This window comes from Paramormyrops kingsleyae, chromosome 9 (genome assembly GCF_048594095.1).
Source record: "Paramormyrops kingsleyae isolate MSU_618 chromosome 9, PKINGS_0.4, whole genome shotgun sequence".
NCBI lineage: Eukaryota > Metazoa > Chordata > Actinopteri > Osteoglossiformes > Mormyridae > Paramormyrops > Paramormyrops kingsleyae.
The window spans coordinates 24,219,238-24,241,343 of NC_132805.1; the positions used below are offsets into that span (position 1 = coordinate 24,219,238).

General features: G+C 41.7%; 1 protein-coding gene and 1 long non-coding RNA gene across 3 annotated transcripts; one reads left to right on the forward strand and one right to left on the reverse strand.

Annotated features, from left to right (window-relative positions):
* Positions 1-538: 538 nt before the first annotated feature.
* On the reverse strand, positions 539-11,185 carry znf576.1 (zinc finger protein 576, tandem duplicate 1). Of its 2 annotated transcripts, none has more exons than XM_023833249.2 (10): positions 10,955-11,185; positions 9,747-9,897; positions 8,999-9,550; positions 4,830-8,833; positions 4,370-4,685; positions 3,913-4,218; positions 3,487-3,612; positions 3,077-3,266; positions 2,557-2,773; positions 539-2,370 (listed from the first exon to the last, which is right to left on the reverse strand). In XM_023833249.2, exons 2-10 carry the CDS (start codon positions 9,868-9,870, stop codon positions 766-768), a joined length of 7,440 nt encoding a protein of 2,479 aa, XP_023689017.1. In that variant the 5' UTR covers positions 9,871-9,897; positions 10,955-11,185; the 3' UTR covers positions 539-765. The 2 variants fall into 2 exon arrangements, with proteins under 2 accessions (XP_023689017.1, XP_023689016.1); XM_023833248.2 differs by having other exon boundaries at positions 9,747-10,045.
* A 1,790-nt stretch (positions 11,186-12,975) lies between these two features.
* On the forward strand, positions 12,976-15,374 carry LOC140592516 (uncharacterized). The gene is made up of 3 exons (XR_011992824.1): positions 12,976-13,164; positions 14,602-14,646; positions 15,209-15,374. It is a non-coding gene; the product is annotated as an uncharacterized lncRNA (long non-coding RNA).
* The last annotated feature ends 6,732 nt before the right edge of the window (positions 15,375-22,106 follow it).

The following is a 22,106-nucleotide window of genomic DNA, read 5'->3' on the forward strand; positions in this document are numbered from 1 at the left end:
CTAGATGACCTGAATGTCTGACTGTGGAGACTGTGAAAATCATCCATGGGTAGACCAGATATTATCTGGCCACACACTGGGGAGCTGAACCTGAAATGTTAAACTTCTGCCTTCTTTTTCCATTTCAAATAAAACTACAGACGCTCCTCTACTTGCGAACTTTCAGACATACGAACAAAGAGGACTACAAGTCCAAATTGTGTTCATTGGGCTCCCGTTTCCTGTCCGCAACTTCGTTTTTTTTTTTCGCACGCCAATCCCGCCAAGTACGACTTCTAGCCGCTACTCCCGCTTCGCAGCAGTGTAGTGTGCATACTCCCAGCATCCTAGTTCTTTGAACTTGCACATACCCTTAAAATGATGTTGAATAACAACTCACAAACATTTCAAGTTCCGAACAGCCGTTCGGGACGTAACTCGTTTGTAAGTTGAGGAGCGTCTTTTTTGACTGAAGGAAAATCCAAATCCAATAATGTAACAGTACAATACTAGGCATGTGTGGTTCAACAGGTTTATGGTCTTAATATCTAACAGAAACTTTTTAAAATTAAACATTTTATTATAAAAAGGAAAATACATTATACCCATCAGAACATCACATTAATTGATGAATACATACAATGTAATTGACCATTCACTTATGTTGCAGCAGGTACATCAATAATATGGGTTTTAACAGCATGACATATAAAGAGCTACACATAACATTTGGGCACCTAATTTTAAAACAGGCCTAATTGCACATGACACTTACATGGTTAAACTTCATTCTTTCTCCTTGCTGTGGAATTTAAGGAAGCAGTTGTTATTCTGCGAGATGCAGAGGAATACACAGCATTTGAGGCAGCGGACCTGGGATGTTCGGTCGCACCCTCCAAACCTGCACTTACCCCCCTCACCCTGGGACACCTGCTCTGGCCAGTGTCCAAGACCATCATACCGGAAAATGTCATCTGGAGTGTGGGCTGTTGGATATGGGGTAGGTGAAGGAGACAGGATAGAGTCTTGATTGGGGAGTGGAGCAGGTGGGGGAGGTGGTGTTGAACTGGGGCTGTCGGAAGCATTTGACAGAATTAACGCTTTGGCCACCTCTAAGCGAAATGTCATAAGCTTCATTGGCTCCTTTAGCTGTTGGTGATCTACTCTGTACTGTAGCCATGAGTTCACTAGAGCCATGTCAGTGAGGTGCCAGAGCACAGACTGCGGCCAGCAGGTTGGGGAGGAAGCCGACAGAGGGGTACGATACAGACCTAAGAGTTCTCTGTTCAGTTGCACAACCTTCTGAGCTCTCTCAAACTCCTCCACAATTGACAACTTTGATGATGGCCTTTTCCTTAAAGTAGAAAGAACAAAACCCTGTGCACAGCGGAATAATGTCAGCTTTCCATCAGAACTGACAAATTCATTCCCCATCCCTCCACTTACTTCTCCTACCCTGGCTGCACTTCTGACACCAGCTGAAAGAAGGTGCTCCACCACAACAGGGGTAGCAAGTTCTTCTTTGCAGAGGAATACTGCTCCCTCCCTATTCTCTTTATTCCTGGGGACCATTTTCTCTACCATATCCTCCTTTCTGGAGTCATCCACATTCAAATTAAAATCTAGAATGAAACCACCAGCCCCAACAAGGACAGCACAGTTTAACGTGGGAGGACAGTTGCTAAAGGACTTCCTTCTTATTGACCGACCCAAATGAATAGGGTATTCGTCAATTCCATAGTTTCCTTCCCGATTCAGTGCCAGACAACCTGCTCGAACTCTCTCAAGCAATACTCTTACCCTCCACAACGGGTCAGTGCTACCATTACATTTCTTGATTTCAGGGATGTTTTCAGTTGTATTTGTTTTATGTGTTGTACCGTGATGCGAACTTGAGCTGCCCGTCTCGCTTTGGTGTTGTAAAGCAATATCACTGAGACCTGTTTCTCGTGGTATATTATGTGCATAATCGTGTGTTCCGTGGATATGAATTTTCATTGTGCCAGGATGATGCAATGAAGGAGATTCTAAAGCTTTCCCACTCCTGGGTTTCTCACTGTTTTCACTGTGGTCAGGTCTGCCTGTGGATGTAAGTGTATGAGTAAGTGTGTTGGAATTGCTAAGATTGCAAACGATCTCTGGTACACCTGCATGGAAAGCCAACGCAGATGTGCACGCAAGTCTTTCTACATGAATGTCCCTGTTTTCATCAGATCGGGCTCTGTTCCCACGGGTGCCCACGAGGTCTGCATCGGTAGGGGTATCAGAATCTCTAGTTCGGTGTCCCAGCCTGAGCTTGCAAGCCAACTGGAAGAATCGGGACGCAGGCATGGAATCGGCAACCAAGGGCACTCGGGTAAGGTCCTGCCAGTACAGCCGCATGTCGGGGAACTTGTCAGTAAATAAGGGGGAAACATGGGTGGGGAGATGTTTGGAGAGAGATGACAAGATGGATTATTTGCCACAGAAGCACATATTATATTACATATAAGGAGCACTGGCAAAATTAGAGCTAACAGAAAAATCTTTTTTACTCAAAAATTAATTTATAATGTAACAGTACTGCAAATTACTAACCTTCAAAGTTCCCATTGCAATGTGAATGCCAACAAACTGAGCCACCTCTTTGGCAGTGACTGTGGTTGGGAAATCTGGCCAACCCGTGTTGCAAGTGACAATTTCTTCCCATGTATCCCAGTCCAAATACTGTCTGAAATAATCTATAGGGGTCTGTTCCCTTCTCTCTTGTTCATTTCCCACTGATTCTTCAGTGTCTTCTGTTTGGGCTGAGAAACTTTGTGGGAAAAAAAAAAAGTGGACAGGTAGGTATAGATTTTTTAATATATATTACAATTTGAGAGCCCTCCATTATAAATAGATACTACTGAATAGAATTATATAGCAGCTCCTAAGGAATTCTTGTAAGCTGGAGACAATTATCATTCAATTCAAAGGGGAAAAAATGTAAGCAAAATATACATGGATAGAATGATACTTGTGTTAAATAATAATAATAATAATAATAGTAATAATAATAGAATTGACCTTAAAGAGGAAAAACAACACACAAAATATTGAGAAGTTATGACCGACATACCTGTGTGTCTTGTGGTCATGCCATTTGCTTGGGCTTTTGTCGGAGTTGAGTACACATTTTTGGTTCTCATGGTAACAAGCCATCACAAAGGCTTCCTCTTCTAGCTCAGAATCAGAAATACTGGGATCAGAGTCTTCTGCATCGGAGTTCTGCAGCAGGAAATCGGTAATTTCCTGAGCGTTCTTCAGCTCTTCAATCAGAGAGAGTTTCAGTTAATGTCAGTTTTCCTTGCAATGGCACTAACATTCCTAACTTTGAAAAACAAAAACAATATTATCCTGTAGTTACTACAAATGTGTCATACATTACCAAGCATGACATAGTTTTGCGTGTACATGAAATTATTATTCTGTAGAAATCAATACCATTACTGTGAGATTAGGTTCAGGTGCATACAACTAAGTATTCACCTTGTTCATTGGAGACATACACAGTTGGTTGCGTTTTGGTCTGCTTTATTTGTTGACTGTCCACCTCACAGTTCTCCGTTCCTGCTAAACCTTGTTCCGTCACACACGCTGGAGGCACAGATACCCCTACAGAAAAGTAAGAAGAAAATGTTCTCAAAGAAAATTCTGGTTGAGCTGGGGTATACAGTAGCTCAGTGGGATTTATTATATCCCTGTATCTGTGTTTGTGTGCAATTTGCAAGTTCTCTCTGTGCTTGCCATGTGATGTAAGTGTACTCATGTTCCAGAACTACCCACAGTTTGTTTCAGTGTATTTTTTGTGCCTTTTACTTGCTAGGACAGAATCTATGCTCAGTGTGTACTCTGTTTTGAACAAGTAGGGTAAGTTGTATTTATTTATAATTGTATGGTAAAGTCTTGACTTACAGAAACCTCCACTACTTGAAAATGGTCCTGAGTGGAGACCAGACACAAGCTGGTCTTCCGCTTCAATCTCACGTGTCTCCATCTGGTCATCCAGTGCTGTTGTCCCAGACACCACCAACACTGATATTTCATGTTCTCTCTGGGAGGGGGCCAACTCCACCTCTCTCTCCTCTTCTTTTACTTGAAGGAATATGCATTGCTCACCACCATCTCCATCATTAAGGATCAAAGGGGATACACTGCTTACTCCTTCCTGCTCTATATCCACAGTCTGGTCTCTGATACCCTGTGGCATGGTATCTGTCCCTGAATTGGTGAGAAAACATTTAATTATATGCAAATTGGTTGTTAATGGCCCATAGTCCAAGCCACAGTCGCACAACTACTATGACAATCTGACAAAGATAATTTAACCATCAGTGCAAACAGAGGGACAATACCAAAACGATGTACCTACCAAGACATTCTCTGCTGGCATGCTGCACATCCCCCATCATCAACTCTGTGTGCCCATGTTGAGGGAAACCCTGATGTTCATTCGCAACAAGAGAGTCTTCCTCTTTAACTAAAAACATACGGACCCCCCTTTGCTTCTCACATGGATTCAGCTGATCAACCACTGGCTTTTTCCTCCTGACAGAAGCAGTTGTGCAGGACTCTGTGGAGTACTCCTCTACCTTAATAACCTGACCCCTCAGAGACTCCATCAGTATTATCCCACTGGTGTCAATGTCCTGATTGCCTTCCACCTCAAATCCCATGGTGCTATCCATCTGTTTGAAAAACAGGTGTCATTGTTGTAGTCTCAAAAAACAAGCTAACGTTACAAACTTACTAAACTACGTAAAACCTAATGTAAAAATAACGTCTTGATTTCTCAAACTCGTACCAAAAAATTTGGAGAAAATAGGACTTACCATTCTTTTGCCGTTTCTGATTTCAACTTGGCAATGCTCCAAATCTTCCCCATCCCTCTCTCTTCCTCTGAAAATCCGCTCAAGCAACACACATGGAGACTGACAACTGCTAGGCCCCTTTTCCGGTTCTTCTTCCAAACTGTGCTCTGCTTTCAAAACTTCTACACTGGTGGTAACAGAATCCAGCTCAAAAACTAACTGTTCATCAGAAGACTCTTCCAGAGAGGCTGGGAGATGAGACTCCAATGTACTTGCACGCCCCACACCGTCACACATCGGTCCCATTTGCTTCTGATCAGCACATAATTTATGGGACTGGTTTAAAAACTCCACTTGGTCTTCTTCCTTAATATGACAACCATCAGTGATGGAGTGCACCTCAAGAATAACCTGGCATCCATCCTTTCCCATCTCTGTTTCAGTTTCCTTTGTGCTATCATCTTGTACCTTGCTCCGTTGGCCACATTTTTGGGTAACAGTCAATTTTCGCCTTTCACTATTAATTCTTTTTCCACAATTCTCCTTCCTCTGCACTTCTATTTCTTCCTCCTCTTGCTTGACTTCTGAGCAGTCTGGGGCACAAGAAACTGTACTTGTATTTGAGGTTATGGCTGCAGCGTTGATGTTTGTGGCATGTTCAGGAAGTCTGGAGTCATCAGTTGCTTGACGTGGGCTAGTTGATTTGGTAGAAACTTTGGTGGTTTGAGAACTGCTCACTAACTCCAGACTATTATCATCCTGTGTATCAAGGTGATTTTCCATACTTTCATCTCCAACAGTGACCATATCCACTTCCAGGAGCAATTCCTCTTTTATTTCCTCAACCCTCTGGCACACTGTACCAGAGTCTACAAGGTAGATGCAATCTGATGCCTCTTTGTTGCTTTTCTGGAATTCAGGCTTCTGTTCCTCACCTTCCATTTGTGCTTTGTCAGTAGTTACTGTATGTTGATCATGTGTTACTTGAATTTTGACTTGGCTTGCATTTGAGAGATGTGGAGGAATAATATGTGAATGAGGAATAGGTAGCTGAACATCACCTGTTTGCAGTTGATGCTCCATTTGCTGTATTCTGTTTAGTTCTCTTACTTGTCGTGACTGATCCACAGAGTCCTTAAAGTCATTCTGGTTTTTAACAGTCTCCTCTCCCTGCTGCATTAATTCATGTGAATGTCCATTCTCACTTGCACCTAAACTTAAGGAAACTTCTGCCTCAGTAACAATATTGCTGTCTACATTGAGTTGTCCATTTTCCTCTCCTCCTCTTTGAACTTCACCTTCAAGGCAAGTTGGGGCATGAGGCAAAGAAGGAGATGGATTCAGTGCTGGGAAAGAGACTCTCTCTCCTAATCCAATTTCCCCCATTTCAACCTCCATATCCCAATCTGTTGAAGTCTGGATTCCATAATTGTTACTGTGTACTCCAAGCACTTCTTTGTCTGACTTGAGATTCTCAACTAGATCTAAGGTAAGACAAAGGTCTGCACCTGAAGGAGCTATACCTACCAGCTTCACCCCATCCCCTCTGTGATTAGACAGAGTTTTCATTCTCATTTCATTTCCATTCATGGCTGTCACATCCTGTCCTGCACCAGATGTTCGTCTACTAATCTTCTTTGAAATCAAAGTAACTGACCTTTCCTCTCCAGCCTGTGGAATGTCACTAAGACTGCTGATGGTCGCATTACCTTGACAAGGTCCAGTCACCGAAGAACATAGAGCAGCCATGTGTTCCTCTAAAGCTACCACCTCAGAGAATGTCTCCCCACAATACTCACACCTGAGGGCCAGTTGAGGTTGAGATCTAAATGCTCCTTGAGGTATCCCCAATGCAGATGGCTTGCGCTTTCGAGGGGCCCTTGATTTTTTCAGCGAGGAGGAGGATGATAACGATTGGTCTGGAAGAGGTGTTACCAGCATATCTTCTTGCTGGTCCTGTTTTGGCTTTGTGGTTTGCCTTTGTTGCTTCCTTTGGGGCATTATCTTTTTTGTTCTTTGTTGTGGCTCAGTCTTCGTGCTCCTTTTTAGATGATTCTGCCGGGTGCTAGTAGTTTGAGACTGACATGGTGGCTTCAGTGCTCCTGTCGGACTCTTTTGGGGATCTAATTTGTGAACCTTTAGCTGGGGCTGCTTATGCCCTTTTAGGAGAAGAAGAGATTTCTTTAATTGTTCTTGATTTTGTGAACTACCACTTTTCCCCTTCTGTTCCTTCTTTTTCTGTGGTATCTTCAGTTTTTTTCCAGCACCCATTTGTTCCTGGTATTTTAGCTGCATGTGTGAAATTTCTTCCCTTCTTTTCTTATGTGTTTCTTCAAACTGTTCCTGTCTTCTCTTTCGCTTTGTCCCTTTTTCACCCACATCTTTCTGAATTTGTCTGAGCTCTTTTTTAGCTACAGTTTTCTGACTTTGTCTGAGTTCTCGTCTTGACTGCACTTGTCGCACTTGCTCCGATGTCTTTACCACTCCATTTTGCACCTGCAGATCAATCTCCTGCAGTAAAGGCTGAGAATGCTTTTTATTACTTTCCCGTTTTTTAATAATTTTTTCTTTGCCACGTTTTCCTTTAAGCTGAATTTTTTTAACAGCCACTGGCACAACCTCCTCTTTGTCATCTTTTTGTTGCCTTTTAGACAACTCCAGAGGCTTTGGTTTTGACTTTCTTCCTCTCTCTGGAGCCACAAACCTCACAACAAGGTGTCCTCTCTTGGACCGCTTTATATATTTTTCTTTTGACTGCTTTTCCACATGGTGGGTCAGTTCTTTCTCTTGCAGAGTACGTTTGGGTTTTGCTGTCTCTGGTTGTAAAGACTGGGAATGATTAACTGGCTGACTAATGAGCAATGGGTTTTTCAGTTGTGCTTCTTGCTCTTCATTTACAGACTCCACCACCTGCTCCTCTAGGGGCACATCATGGTTCACCGTGGGAAAAGGTGATGAATGTATATTCTCATTGCACAGCAGAATAACTGGGTACTCTTCTGAATTGTCACACTTGTTCTGCTCTGTTTCTTTTATCACTTTAGACAAACACTTACTTTTCTGGTTTTGCTGTCCTATTTTTGCTGATGTTTCTTCTTGTATAAATTGAGTCTTTTCTGATAATTTCTGTACCTCATCGCTAGACTGAGATGGTAGTTCATCTTCCTTTTGTTGCTGTGCCTCTGCCTGTTGATTGCTCTTTTTTTGTTGTGTCCCAGCTTGTTCACGTACCTGTCCTTGATCTGGACCCACAATCGCCAAGTCCATCTCCCCATGAGACTCATCACACTGAACAGTGTGTCTCAGTTCCAGTTCCCCCATTACTTCCTGTTCCAGTCGTTCATTTTGCTCTTGTCTTTGGGTCTCTTCCATTTGATTGGCTTGTACATCCACCTGTTTGGATTCCATGAGTTTTATTTGCTCCAGCTGAAGCCCTTCTTTGTGTCCTTCCACTGGTGCCTCTATCATTGTCTCCACATGGGCCTGTGTGAACTGAATTTCCAATGTCTCCATTTGCAGTTCTGCTTGCTCCAGTTCAGTTTCCTTTGCTGATCCTTGCAGCTGCTCCAGTTCAGTTTCTTTCAAATGTTCCAATTGTCCACTGTCCACTGTCACCATCTGTTGCTGTGCAAGTTCCGGTCCTGCACTACAATTCTGTTCTTGTGACTGTTCAGGCTCTCCTTGTAACTGTTCTGGCACCACTATCTGAACTTGTCTCACAGACTCATCATGTCCCAAAGTCTCTATAAATGCAGCTAGCTGTTGCATTTGTTCTTGTCCAAGTGTTTCCATCACCTGTAATGTCTGGCCTTGTTCAAACATGACCATGTTTTCTAGAGCCTCCGTTGTTTCACATGTCTTTATTTGAGATTCTGTTAGGGAGCCTTCCTTTAGTGGTTCCCCATCAGGTATGGTACTATTATGCATTCTCTCTCCACTATGGGGGTGTTTGTGTTTCATATGTTGCAGTCGAGTTTTAGCACTCTTGAAGGTCGCATTACACAATGAGCATGCAAAGGGTTTGCCTAAAACAGTAAAAGATAATGAGATTCACAATTAAGCATCACACACAACGGCAATTTCCACCTCTGCTTCATTCCAAATAATTTCCATGTCATGATGTGGAAAACTTCAATAAAAAGAAAAAATCTATACATGCATAAAGTCACACAAAGCACAGGTACACTCACTCTGTGCCATGGCTGCTGGAACAGAAATCCTCCTTATGCATGCTTTAGAAGTGGCAGGGTTCGAAAGAATAGTCCCATCGTTAACTCCTTCCATTTCACCCTGTGAGTGTATGACACGATGCTTTTGGAGAGTTTTTGACATGCTGAACCTTTTGCCACAATCCTTGCACACATAGGGCCTCTCTCCAGTGTGTGTGCGCTGATGATACTTCAGCAGGGTCAGCGTCTTGCAGGGCTTGCCACATTCTGAGCAGGTGTACCCATGTGTGCCAAAGTGGATCTTCTTGTGAAGGGTCAGCTCCGAGGACCTCCCAAACGAATCACCACAAATGGGACATTTGAAGGGGTGCTTTTCCGTGTGGGTACGCTGGTGGGCCATGAGCTCACTGGAGCATGTAAAGTGGCGATCGCAGACATAGCAGGCGAAAAGGGCATCCCCCAGCATGCACTGCTCATACTCTGCTGGGTGGCTGTGTTTAAGATGCCGCTCTTTACTCTTCATGTCACTGAAAATAATATGGCACTCTATGCACTGTAACGACAACTGTGCCGCTGTAGACAAAGGAAATAAGTTGGCAGATGAGGGATAGCAAGACTCTAAAAACACCACATTACTAGGTAACATGCTTTAACTAAAGTACAGTCTTATGTGTTTTTAGTTGCAGTAACTGTATTAAATAGCAGTTAAAAAACAACTAATCAAAATCAGTTTGTAGTCCAAATAAGTAATTAAACAAGTGGTACTTACAAGTAGGTGGTGCAACAATAGTCTTGGACATGTCTATCTTCAATGGGTCCATGCGGTCTTTCTTTTGCGGAATGTCCTTTCTGGCAAGTGGGGCAATATGTCCCGACACTGCCTGTTTCTGCATACCTCTGTCCTTGGAGTTGGGTGCTGCCTGTTTGAGATCCTTAATATGTTCATTTCTTTCAATGACCACACCTCCCTCTGGTGGCATTTGCTCACTGATTGGGCTAGCCACTGAATCCATCTTCAAGTGCTTCATTCACCAGGACCCTGGATCAAACTTCCATGCCTTGACAAAACTTATTTTCATGCATAATACAAAAAATAAGCAGATAAACAAAAATACTAATTTTAAATTTAATCCATCTCTCACAGAATTAGATTGTATTATATTAAATACTATGGTATATCATACATACATAGGCTTCTTTGGTAAAAGTGTCTACTACTTTAAATCGTATGGTAAACCTAGTTTAGTAACCTGTACAGGGTGCACGCAGTCAATGCAACTGGCATCATGTATACATCACTTAAAAGAATACTCCGAAACCTTTACATGTCTTATACAGTCGATTCAGAACTCATATTCGTCACTGGGATTGGCCGTTAACCAGAAGTGACTTTAAGGCCTAGGACGCCGTAAAATCCAGTAACCGTAGGTATAATCAATTAAATTTCCGTATACATCCACAATAATACGAGTTTTTCGTTTAAGCTGCACTTTGATTTTGATGGATCAATCACTCAAACATACGGAGCAACCGGTCGATCAAACATTTTGTCTAGTCAACAAAACATATTAAAAACTATTATCTTCAAGCGCTGTTTGCTACAATAAAAAAAAGATCGTCTAATAACTACACCCTGTGTAACACAATGAAAATGACAATATTTCATTGTGTTTTCAATCTGATATGCAATAAACGCTGTGATTGAGTTAGATCATCAGTAGGCGGGTGCCACCTAGCTAAGCACCCGGCCTAAAATCGATCTGCGCTTATATTTTTTCATAGATAAATAGATACAATGTTAAAATAGAGTATAAATACATTTGTGTAACGGATGTGTTCAGTTATAGCTGGCCGTATTTCCGTTGCTCGTTTACTGTCATTTAAGGTTGTCTTAATTACATCAAAACCACCACTTTAGCGAGTGCGATAGATATATCCGTATTTTTTCAATTTGCAAGATATACGTTGCATATTTACCTGCTTGTATCGGGTAGTTCCACCGAATCGTCTTCTCAGCGTATTAGTACACACAAAGGAAGTCCGAAGCTAGGGACAGCGCTGATGACGTCCTATGTTTTTACTGTCCATCCGCTGATGCATTAGACCGCCGTGCACGGTGGGAGTTGTAGGTATGGAACGCTATAGTACTCAAAATAAAAATATATGCATATCACCTGCCTGCCCTGCTGCCGTGCCACTGTTCATCCTGCCGTCAGACGCAGCACCAGCACCTGTCTGCCAACAGCTGCCTGCCCTCCGCATTTAGACTCGTATGTTAATATTTGGAGAGTGTAAATGAGGATTTTGCCATCTTGCTAATTTGACTTCCTCTACGACCCATGGAAGATGGGCTCCCCTTTTGAGTCAGGTTCCTCCCAAGGTTTCTTCCTACTAGAGTGTTTTTCTTTTTCCTTACCACTATCGCCTCAGGCTTATTGCCCAGGGGCTTTTGGGCAGGGATAATGTAAAGCTTTTTTAGACACTGTAAATGTTGTGAATATTGTGCTACACGGATAAATTTTAATTGAATATTAAAATAAATTAATATATATTTAAATAATTGTGTCCTTTTCATTTTTAATTCAAAAAAACATATTGTATTTCATAACAACGTTTCGTCTACCTATGATCTTTATATTTCGTAATAACGTTGTGATTTTCTTTAGTCATTATTTGTGAATATTATTAAGCAGAATTCAAGTGATCATCAATAATTCAAATGATATTGCACAATAAAGTTCAACTTTTCACGTCAAAATATTTCCGAATGACGGTTTTCCGGACCAGCTTTTTATTCCATAATGCAGCTTTTCACAATGAAGGTGTGCTGTCAATCGCTATGAGGGGGCGGGCGGGCCCTACATACCTCTCCACCCCAGCCACCTAGAACGCATAGTGAGCGTCTAGTGGGATGGTGCAAAGTGGCCAAAAAGCATGTGGTCTGTCGCGTGTTCATTACAATATTTTATAATAGTGACTCTCTAATGAAAATCACAACGGTATTATAAAATACAGTTTAAAGATCATACGCAGAAGCCACATCAGTTTTATGAATGTAACAGATGGCTCCGCACAAGGAAGTTCATTAACATTTCCCAGCATGCTCTGTGAATCTTGTAAATATTTAGCCCTCGTCTTTGCCAATGGAAATAGTTGTGTTTAATTGGCATCTGCTGTGCTGTTATTGTGTTGTGATCTCATGTATAGTGCTTATTGTGTTGTGTTGTAAATAGCTCTGTCTGTCTGTCTGTGTGTGTGTGTGTGTGTGTGTGTGTGTGTGTCCACCATTTGTGGTGTGAGTAGTTGGGGTGACCAATACAGTGAGCAGTATAAGTGCATAGAAAGTGAGCTGCTGTTACAAGAGTGAGCTCTCCATAACATCAATCTACAGCCTAGTCCAGAAATCCAGGAGAAAAAGCTCATTTGCTATTGCTGCAGCAAGAGGGTACACCCGGAATGCTTTTGTCCAAAAGCCCATTCCAAAGCTGCCAGGAGACCAACTAGGTGTGACACAGTGAGGGAAGTAGTGCCTCGACCTTCCGAAGTGGCCCAGACCCATGCAGTGTGTCCTCAAGCTGCCTCTGCCAGCTCACTGAACCTCCATCCAAGATGATGTCAGCAAATGAGGAATGCAGGAGCTTCTGGGGACTCTGACCATTTTCCAGCCTGCAGTGGCTCTCAGCTTGCCAGCCACGTGGAGGTGTGATGCATGCAGGAGGCTTAGCTGGCTCAGGTGTGCCACAAGCTGAACGGGCAGCAGCAGCAAAGCCAGCAGGAATGGGAGCGGCTTCCACAAGGAGCTGGCCATTTGGGAGTGAGAGCAGGACAGTCAGAAGTGTCATGCTGAGGCAGTGGAGGAGGTGTTACTCAGCCACAAGGCGGTGCTACACGGCCACGAGGAGGCGTGTCGCGGTTTGGAGATCCAGTTAACCAGGAGCACAGTCAGCTAGTAGACCGGCAAGAGCAGACGAGAAGCAGCTCTCGAGTTCATGTAGCAGGAGCAGTGCAGCCTGGAGAAGCTCTCCAGGATCAGAATTGGAGACCCCTGGAATAGGGGTTGCACAGACTAGTCAACAAATCAACTACTGCTCTGTGATGTTGCTTTAAGCTTGGCACTGACTAATCGCTGGTCATGTGATTAAGACACAAGGACATGAACACCTCAGAGAATACCATCACGAGCCCAGGTGAGGATTCATTCAGAGCTGTAAAGAGAGAGAAGCTGTAGTGGCATATATCCAGTGTTTAATCATGATTTCTGTGATGTCGGGCAAGACATTGCAGAAGGAATTAGAATTTAGTGTTCAGTGGTCAAACCGCACAACAACAAAATGTGTCCTCTACATTTAACCCATATGTGACATAGCAGGGGGCAGCTAATTCAGTACCCGGGGAGTGGTACCTTACTGGTCGGGGATTCAAACCACTGCCCATAAACCCTATTCCCTGACAGGGAATCAAACTTGGGCCACAGAGGTGAAAGCACAGAATCCTAACCACTAGACCACCAGGGAAGTTGGAATGATAAGTACAGTTTAGTGTTAATTGTGTAAATCCATTTAATTGATAGTTCTTCAAGAAGCATGGGAACATTTTTGCTATGTTTAGAAGTGCAATGGTTTTTATTCACTTTGTTTTCAAGTTTGGGAATGGTTTTTGTTTGCTATTGTTTGGCTGCTACAAAACACAATTCGTGCTTAGGTTGTTACTCCTTTCAGTTGATCGTTTAAATCTGTATTATGAGTCTATTGAATAGTGTTGTCATATCACTCTCACATACATATATACAAGTGTAAATTAGGCTGACTCAAATTGCCAGCTGTTAATCTCCCTCATTCAAAAAATCCTAAATGGATGCAGAGTCATTTTTAGGGTGTTTCTTATTTGATTTTGACTAACAGATGCACAGGTCAATTTGGAAAAGGAATACTGTACTTCAGTTATCAAGGTGTGCTATTTGTTGCAATCATTTCCATTGCCTGTTATGCCCAGTAACAATGTTTAAGCCAACAACATACTACGAGCCCAGAGACATATAGATTGCACGCAAAAATGGAGTTTCATTTCAAGTCAATTGTGGAATTATCTGGTTTGTGTAATTGTATTAACCAAATTAGATTTTCTTGTAATTTCCTAAACTCTGGTGAATGAAGTTGATTTGATGTTCTCATAACAGTGCTTATTTGTTGTACCATGTTATGTATTGTCTGTATGTTTTAATCTCTTGAATAAGTGCAACTACATGCATTTTGTAAGTTGCTTTGTATAACAGTGTTTCAAATTGATGAATTAATATAAATGTTTATACATTGAAAATTTCCTCAACAGAATTCATAATAAATAGGTGCAGCCTTGACTGCATGCATGCTGATCATTACCACTGTCATTCTGAGAGATGCACAGTGAAACATGTGCAAATGTGACAAATGGTGTTCTGTGTATCCATTAATACCTACATAAAGTTTTAATCAGACTTACATGAAAAGATGTAGTTATAATCCCCCCAGCAATTTCAAATTTTTATTTGCAGCAAGCTGGCAAACTGAATAAGCTTGTGAACTGTGGTGTGTTCATGTTGATGGTATTGAAGTTTTGCCCCCCTCCCCTTGCCTCCCTTTTATCAGTATTCACTCTACATGGCCTTGGGGGAGACGTTCCATTTTACTGCTGTAAGTATTTCACTTCAAACTACTTCAAAAATATTTTTTGCAATGCTGTAGAATGATGCATTGTCTTCTATAAGACAAAAAGTGTCCTTTTTCCAAATTGAGTCCATGTCATTTTCACAATGTGGCGTTTGTCTTATTATATTCAGTTTGACATGCCAAAGTTCAGGAGATGGTGGTGCCTCACCATCATCCAGTGGTCTGGAACAGTATCAAGCACAGTGCTTTACACTGAGAGGTATTATAGAATTAGGTATACTTTCTTTGTGATGAGGTTTCGGTCAGATGTAGAATGCAGGGTGAAGACCAGCAGAGAGGTTGAACTTGCTGGGTATTCCTGGATACAGGGCAGTGAAAACCTGCTACATCACATAAATTCCCAATGAGGAGCAGAGGCTCAATCTTCTTATACGTTGTGTAATATTTTGGTTGGCCATAATTTTGTATTTGCAATTATCTTTTTTGGCCGATGACCTCTTTATCTTTTGCTATAAATAATGAAATAACATTCTACAAATTTAGGACATCATTGGAACACATGTTTCATCTGTGTGGCTCAAAACAGGGTATGCTGGAAGCAAAATCCAAATGCCTGTGTACCTTGAGGATGATGAATAAATACATAGCTTGTACCAGTACCTCAACTCAGACCTGCACAATACAGTACATGCCCACCCTTCTCTGGAGATAAAATAAAATTCATCATGGACAGAACAAAAGGAAGGCGGGATACTTCCATGGACCAACTTGCCACAAAAGGTAAATGTGTTGTGCATGTTACATGTAAGCATATTCATACAGAATCACAAACTTTAGAAGGTAAAATGGTGGCATGTTTTTTTTCAATGAACTGGAGGAATTTGACAAAAATATTCTTTTGGAAATGTGTCAGGAAGTAAGTGTTTTTCTTTTTGAAGTGTATCTGTAAGATTTGCAACACAACAAAGAAATTAAATATTACGTTTCCTCAGGGTCAACATCTCCAGTCTCCAGCTCACTGCTCTCTGTTTCATTTTCATGGCCATTTTGTCCAATAGTATTTTTGGATTTTTCTTTGCTATAGTTGTGCAGCCCCTAGTACAGAATACCATGTATTGCATTATATGTTTTCCATTTTAGTTGTTTTTGACTACTGTACCCGTTTATTTTATACTGTCATCATTACATCATCAGGCTACCGAACAGGATACCAAACACAGGGCACATACATGCAATGCAAATTATACTTGGTACACGCCAAGCCAGCAGCAAAAGACTAGCCCCAACGAAGACCGATGGAAGGTAGGCTCCCATCAATTGTGAAAATTTGTGATGGAACACACCAGTATGACTAAAGGTGCTGGCTGACCTACAGCCCAATCAGAGAGGTCAGTTTCAGCAACTAGCTCCAACGTTGAATCAACACACCAAACTGGCCAAAACAACACTAATGAGGACCAGCTATGTGTCCCAATGGGCAGTCCCCAACTCTCACTGATTCTCACCGACAGCCCAATGGTTTGCGATAGCTGAAAATCAGTTTGTTGTGTTTCAGGCATTAGACTAACGACATCGATTGGACTACAGTAGTGAATCCGAGTGCCTGGAGGAAACCTGTGAAAATGGGAAGAACTTGCAGATTCTATACACAATGCAGAGGTGGGATTCAACTCTCCGGAGGAGGAGCAGAAGCAGGAGAAGCAACAGTGCTACCCACACCCCATTATAAATATATGCAAAATATTCAAATATAACTGATTTGAATTTATGTACCAGGGATGGGTTGGTGCCCCATCCTGGGTTATTCCCTGCCTTGCACCCATAGCTTACAGGATAGGCTCTGGACCCCCCTTACCTTGCACAGGACAAGTGGGTATAGAAAATAGATTAAAGATTTTATGCACAAAACATTAATCGAGAAAAGAGGAAATTTAAACGGAATTAATGCATTTTCAGAATGCATAAAATTAGGGTTGACACAAGAGGGTTTGGACCGTGTATTTAGTGTTAGTGCTGAAACTGATTTCTAAACCAAGACTTCCTTGCTATAAACATAAAAATAATCTATAAACCTAATTAAATAAGTCTACAGCAACAATTTCCATAAGTGCATTGGATGTATGTCATGAGAGCTTGTTGTAAATCTAGATCTCATTTAGCATACTGCTTAAAAAGAATCGATTTATACTTAAGAACTGCAAAACTCACTGGACAACAATGCATAAAGAATTTGTGAAACTGAGTTTTTTTTAGCACTTGAATACTGTCCCAGGTGTGTGGAGCTGTGTGTGTTTCCTGCCCTTGTCCAAAGACATGTAGCTTGGTGAATTTCCCAGACCGAGTGTGTCTGTGCTCTGAGACGGACTTGCCTCCCATGAAGTGAGTACCCTGTTCTGCTCCCTATGCTATGACACCAACTAGAATAAATAATTGGAATTTGGGTGGAAGTAAAGCATCTAGAAACTGTGTATGTGGCAACTCTACCAATGTCAATGAAAATCCATACATTGACCTTAACCATCAATTGTATCCAATTAAATCCAAGGATCTGCTGATTTGTACGTCACCAAGGCAGAAAAGCTAGACTCCATAAACATGTACACTCACCTAAAGGATTATTAGGAACACCATACTAATACGGTGTTTGACCCCCTTTCGCCTTCAGAACTGCCTTAATTCTACGTGGCATTGATTCAACAAGGTGCTGAAAGCATTCTTTAGAAATGTTGGTCCATATTGATAGGATAGCATCTTGCAGTTGATGGAGATTTGTGGGATGCACATCCAGGGCACGAAGCTCCCGTTCCACCACATCCCAAAGATGCTCTATTGGGTTGAGATCTGGTGACTGTGGGGGCCATTGTAGTACAGTGAACTCATTGTCATGTTCAAGAAACCAATTTGAAATGATTCGAGCTTTGTGACATGGTGCATTATCCTGCTGGAAGTAGCCATCAGAGGATGGGTACATGGTGGTCATAAAGGGATGGACATGGTCAGAAACAATGCTCAGGTAGGCCGTGGCATTTAAACGATGCCCAATTGGCACTAAGGGGCCTAAAGTGTGGCAAGAAAACATCCCCCACACCATTACACCACCACCACCAGCCTGCACAGTGGTAACAAGGCATGATGGATCCATGTTCTCATTCTGTTTACGCCAAATTCTGAATCTACCATTTGAATGTCTCAACAGAAATCGAGACTCATCAGACCAGGCAACATTTTTCCAGTCTTCAACTGTCCAATTTTGGTGAACTTGTGCAAATTGTAGCCTCTTTTTCCTATTTGTAGTGGAGATGAGTGGTACCCGGTGGGGTCTTCTGCTGTTGTAGCCCATCCGCCTCAAGGTTGTGCGTGTTGTGGCTTCACAAATGCTTTGCTGCATACCTCAGTTGTAACGAGTGGTTATTTCAGTCAAAGTTGCTCTTCTATCAGCTTGAATCAGTCGGCCCATTCTCCTCTGACCTCTAGCATCAACAAGGCATTTTTGCCCACAGGACTGCCGCATACTGGATGTTTTTCCCTTTGCACACCATTCTTTGTAAACCCTAGAAATGGTTGTGCGTGAAAATCCCAGTAACTGAGCAGATTGTGAAATACTCAGACCGGCCCGTCTGGCACCAACAACCATGCCACGCTCAAAATTGCTTAAATCACCTTTCTTTCCCATTCTGACATTCAGTTTGGAGTTCAGGAGATTGTCTTGACCAGGACCACACCCCTAAATGCATTGAAGCAACTGCCATGTGATTGGTTGATTAGATAATTGCATTAATGAGAAATTGAACAGGTGTTCCTAATAATCCTTTAGGTGAGTGTAGTTCCTAGCTACTTTGCATCTCTGTGGCCTGTTTGATGGTAATAAATACAAATGTTATACTATGTGAACACAATGACCCCAAATGTGCACAGCTACTCCAGGTAGAAATACCAACTTAGTTTCCTCGTAGGATTGAGATGTGATTGCCACCTGGTGGTGATCGGAGAAATATTCCCCCAAAATGAAAGCAACAGTTCATGACACAATACAGCGACACCACACACCATATTTCTCATTTACACACACACAGATTTTATATTATATATATATATATATATATATATATATATATATATATATATATATATATATATATATATATATAAACACACATGAAACAAAATTAACCATTGCTGATTATAAATAAGATAAAATTTCATACCGAATAACCTGCAGTTTTTTTCTGAAGAATAAATGAAGATATCAGGACCTATGTGAAGAGAGCTTTGAAGTAATCAGCTACTAGAATCTCTCACCAAGTTCCTGCATAAAAATAATTTATTACACATCAAAATAACAGTGATACCAGTAATGCGTACTGAATGGCAGCTCAAATACAAATTAGAAACAATTAACAGCCCTGATATATCGTAAGACCCTTCCGAACAAGGTGCTGTGAATTTCCCTGGGTGGGGAGGGCCCTGAGAGGGGCAGGATGATGATGATGATGATGCTCATCACAGAGTGTGAAAGCCATAGACCAGCTGTCACACATAATGCTGTTTCAGTCATTCCCTCCTCACCTTGGCGGTGCCAGATAAAACTCACACCATTTCTGGCTTTCCCCATAAGTATAATATACGTACATTATCTGTCTTTGCATTGAAACATTGAGGCATCCTTAGTACTTATCTGTAAACTTCCAAGAAAGGAATTGTAAAGCTGGTTAGCATGGTTGCACAGTGGTTAGCATTGTTGCCTCGCACCTCCAGAGGTGGTTGATCAAAATTAGTTTTTCAAACAGAGGCACACAAAAAAAACAATCATAACTAGACATATGTACCAGGTACAGACACTGTTTAGACACCCACAATCATGCAGTTCTTCATTCATCCTTTGGTGTACTTCACATCACCATCTGCATCTCTTCACTCGGTGGGCTACCAGCTTTACTGCGTGATATGCTTGGAAATGAGCATCACTGGCATTCTCAGCACTTTTCCTTAAACTTCCAGTACAAGAAGAAAAGTGCTTTTTGACCTTTGACATGAACTGATTGGTTGTTTTTCATATGGTCTCATCAGATCCATTTGATCTAAGCGAAGACGGTGTCCTTGGCTATAGAATTTAAGAACACTTTGGTTCTTATTATAACAATCTGAAGCGCATGGTGCAAGTTCATATAGGGCATGGCCAAATCCACTTTTGCTAGTTTAATGGCAGAAAAATGGTCACAGCGCCAGGCAGTGTGTTTGGGGCGTAACATGTTATAAACCAAAGCCAGGTGTCCTAGCATCTTGGCGGATTCCTACTAAAACTGATTATGCCAGGCAGTAGAAAAGAGCGCATCTATGCAGAGAAAACAGATCTGCTGGTGTGGAAGTGAAAGTGGGTGAGACGACCATCTACAGCAACAGTGGGATTGCACCAAAGCTCTCTGATAAATGCTATACAAACAGTGTATGTGCTCTGTGTACGTGCCTATGTAGGCACGTTACTATCTTGATAACATGCCCAAAGTCACTCATCCACACAATAAGCTGTTTTCCCTCCCTCCGTTAGTAAGCATTTCAGTGTGATTGTTATATACCGCTATGATCAGCAATATCTTGTCTGTGGCAGAAAATTGGTGCAGTAACTAATAACTAGCTCATCTGTTACATGCAACCATAATGCAGAATATTCGGTCTGCTGCTAAGACTTTGTGCAATAATTATATCCTATCACTATGTCAAACACAGTATTTATCTTTTCTCCTGGAGAGTTGATATTGTAGATTATGTGACTTTCAGTTTATATGTATTATTTTATATTTTATATAAATGTTGTTTTACGTGATTTTTTGGTTTGTGATACATTGCCTTTTCATTTTTGTCAAGTGTTCATCCTGTCTACTGCGTCTCTATCTCTGCAGTTGTAACAGAATCAACTTCCCTCTGGGATCAATGCGGTTTCTCTGATTCCGATTTAACGAGAACTACAAGGTTAGAAGATAAATATATGAGCTCAGTACAAGCCAATGCATCGCCATTTTCAACAATATGAGGCATTCAGTTAGCCACTTTCAACAGGATCTGACATGTCTTTAAGATCTTCTGCAGCAATGCCTAGCAACCACAGATTAGAAATGCTGGGGGCGGGGCACAGGATTATCTTGGGGGGCTGGGTGCGAACTGTCAGATTGCAGAGAAAATGGGAGTATATGAGCTTTTGATAGCAACTCAAACTCAGGAAAATTACTTTTTTAAAATAGTTTCCAAAAGGGTATTAAAACTCGCTAAATACCAGTTTGCTGAGACTTGCTTTGCCCAAGGTGGGCCAATGTTACAAGCAAATTCATGTAATTAAATGCATTAATTTAGGAGTCAATCTCAAATAACCGTTCTCAACTTTAATTCCTGCAGTCAATATGGAAAAAGAGGGAATAGGACACACATTCATTCATCTTCTGTAACTGATTATCATTTACAGGGTGCTGGTGAGTCTGAAAACTGCCAGGAAACACAGGGACACATATATACAATACGTGTACAGCAGCGTAATTAATATAGAGTTTGAACTTTTCCTTGCATGGTTCAGTTTTGCACTGAAGGAAGCCAGAACCATGATCTGCACTACTGAAGGGAAAAGTGTTAGCGTTCCGTGTGCCTGACACTGACCATACAAGAGCTGAAGAACACAAGGGCACCACCTGCCTTTCAATGAGCTCTGGGACCTGAAACAGCCCCTTTGGCTTTTGCTGAGTCTGGGGAACACAATGAATTCATTCCTCTATAAAACTTTAATCTCATAGCCAAGACCCCTTTAGAAGGTGTAAAGAATAAAAGATCACAGCGACTAGGTGATAAAACAGGCTCTGCACATGCAGTGGGCACTGCAAAGCCGAAGAACAGATTTAGAGAGAGAAATACAGAGCCAGTTCATTTATATAAAACTTTTCATCCTACAGTCTCACTTCTTTGGTATAATGTCATTGAGCCAATGAACACAATAGCAAACTTTGGTGTAAACCATGGGGTAGCCATTGAATACACAGCTGTGACCCTATGACACGATGACTTGAAGGTGACCCCAGCATATCACAGCTCCTCCAGACACCCTGAGAGGAATCAGGAGATACTGCTCATTAACCAGGTGGCCACATTGACCATCACTGTTCTGGAACAACTACAGTTAAATTGCAGCTCAGAAGGATAAAAGGAGAGCAATTTTAAAATTCAGTTACACGTGGAGAAACAAGGGAAACTCAAAAACAAACCTGGCAGAAATCCTTCCATCCTCCAAGGAAGCCAGCACAGAACATGCGGTCTGTGATAAGGCCTTCATATGCATTCTGACACTCTTAGTAAGAATGGGCAGATCCAGGCATTGTAGTGCTGTTGCACAATTCCCTGAAAAACATGGCGGCAGACCACCGCTCATAAACCATGGATCAACTCATGTCCTTCATCTCTAATGGCATATTGGATGTAAGCGGGACTCTAGAGATGTTGCATTAATC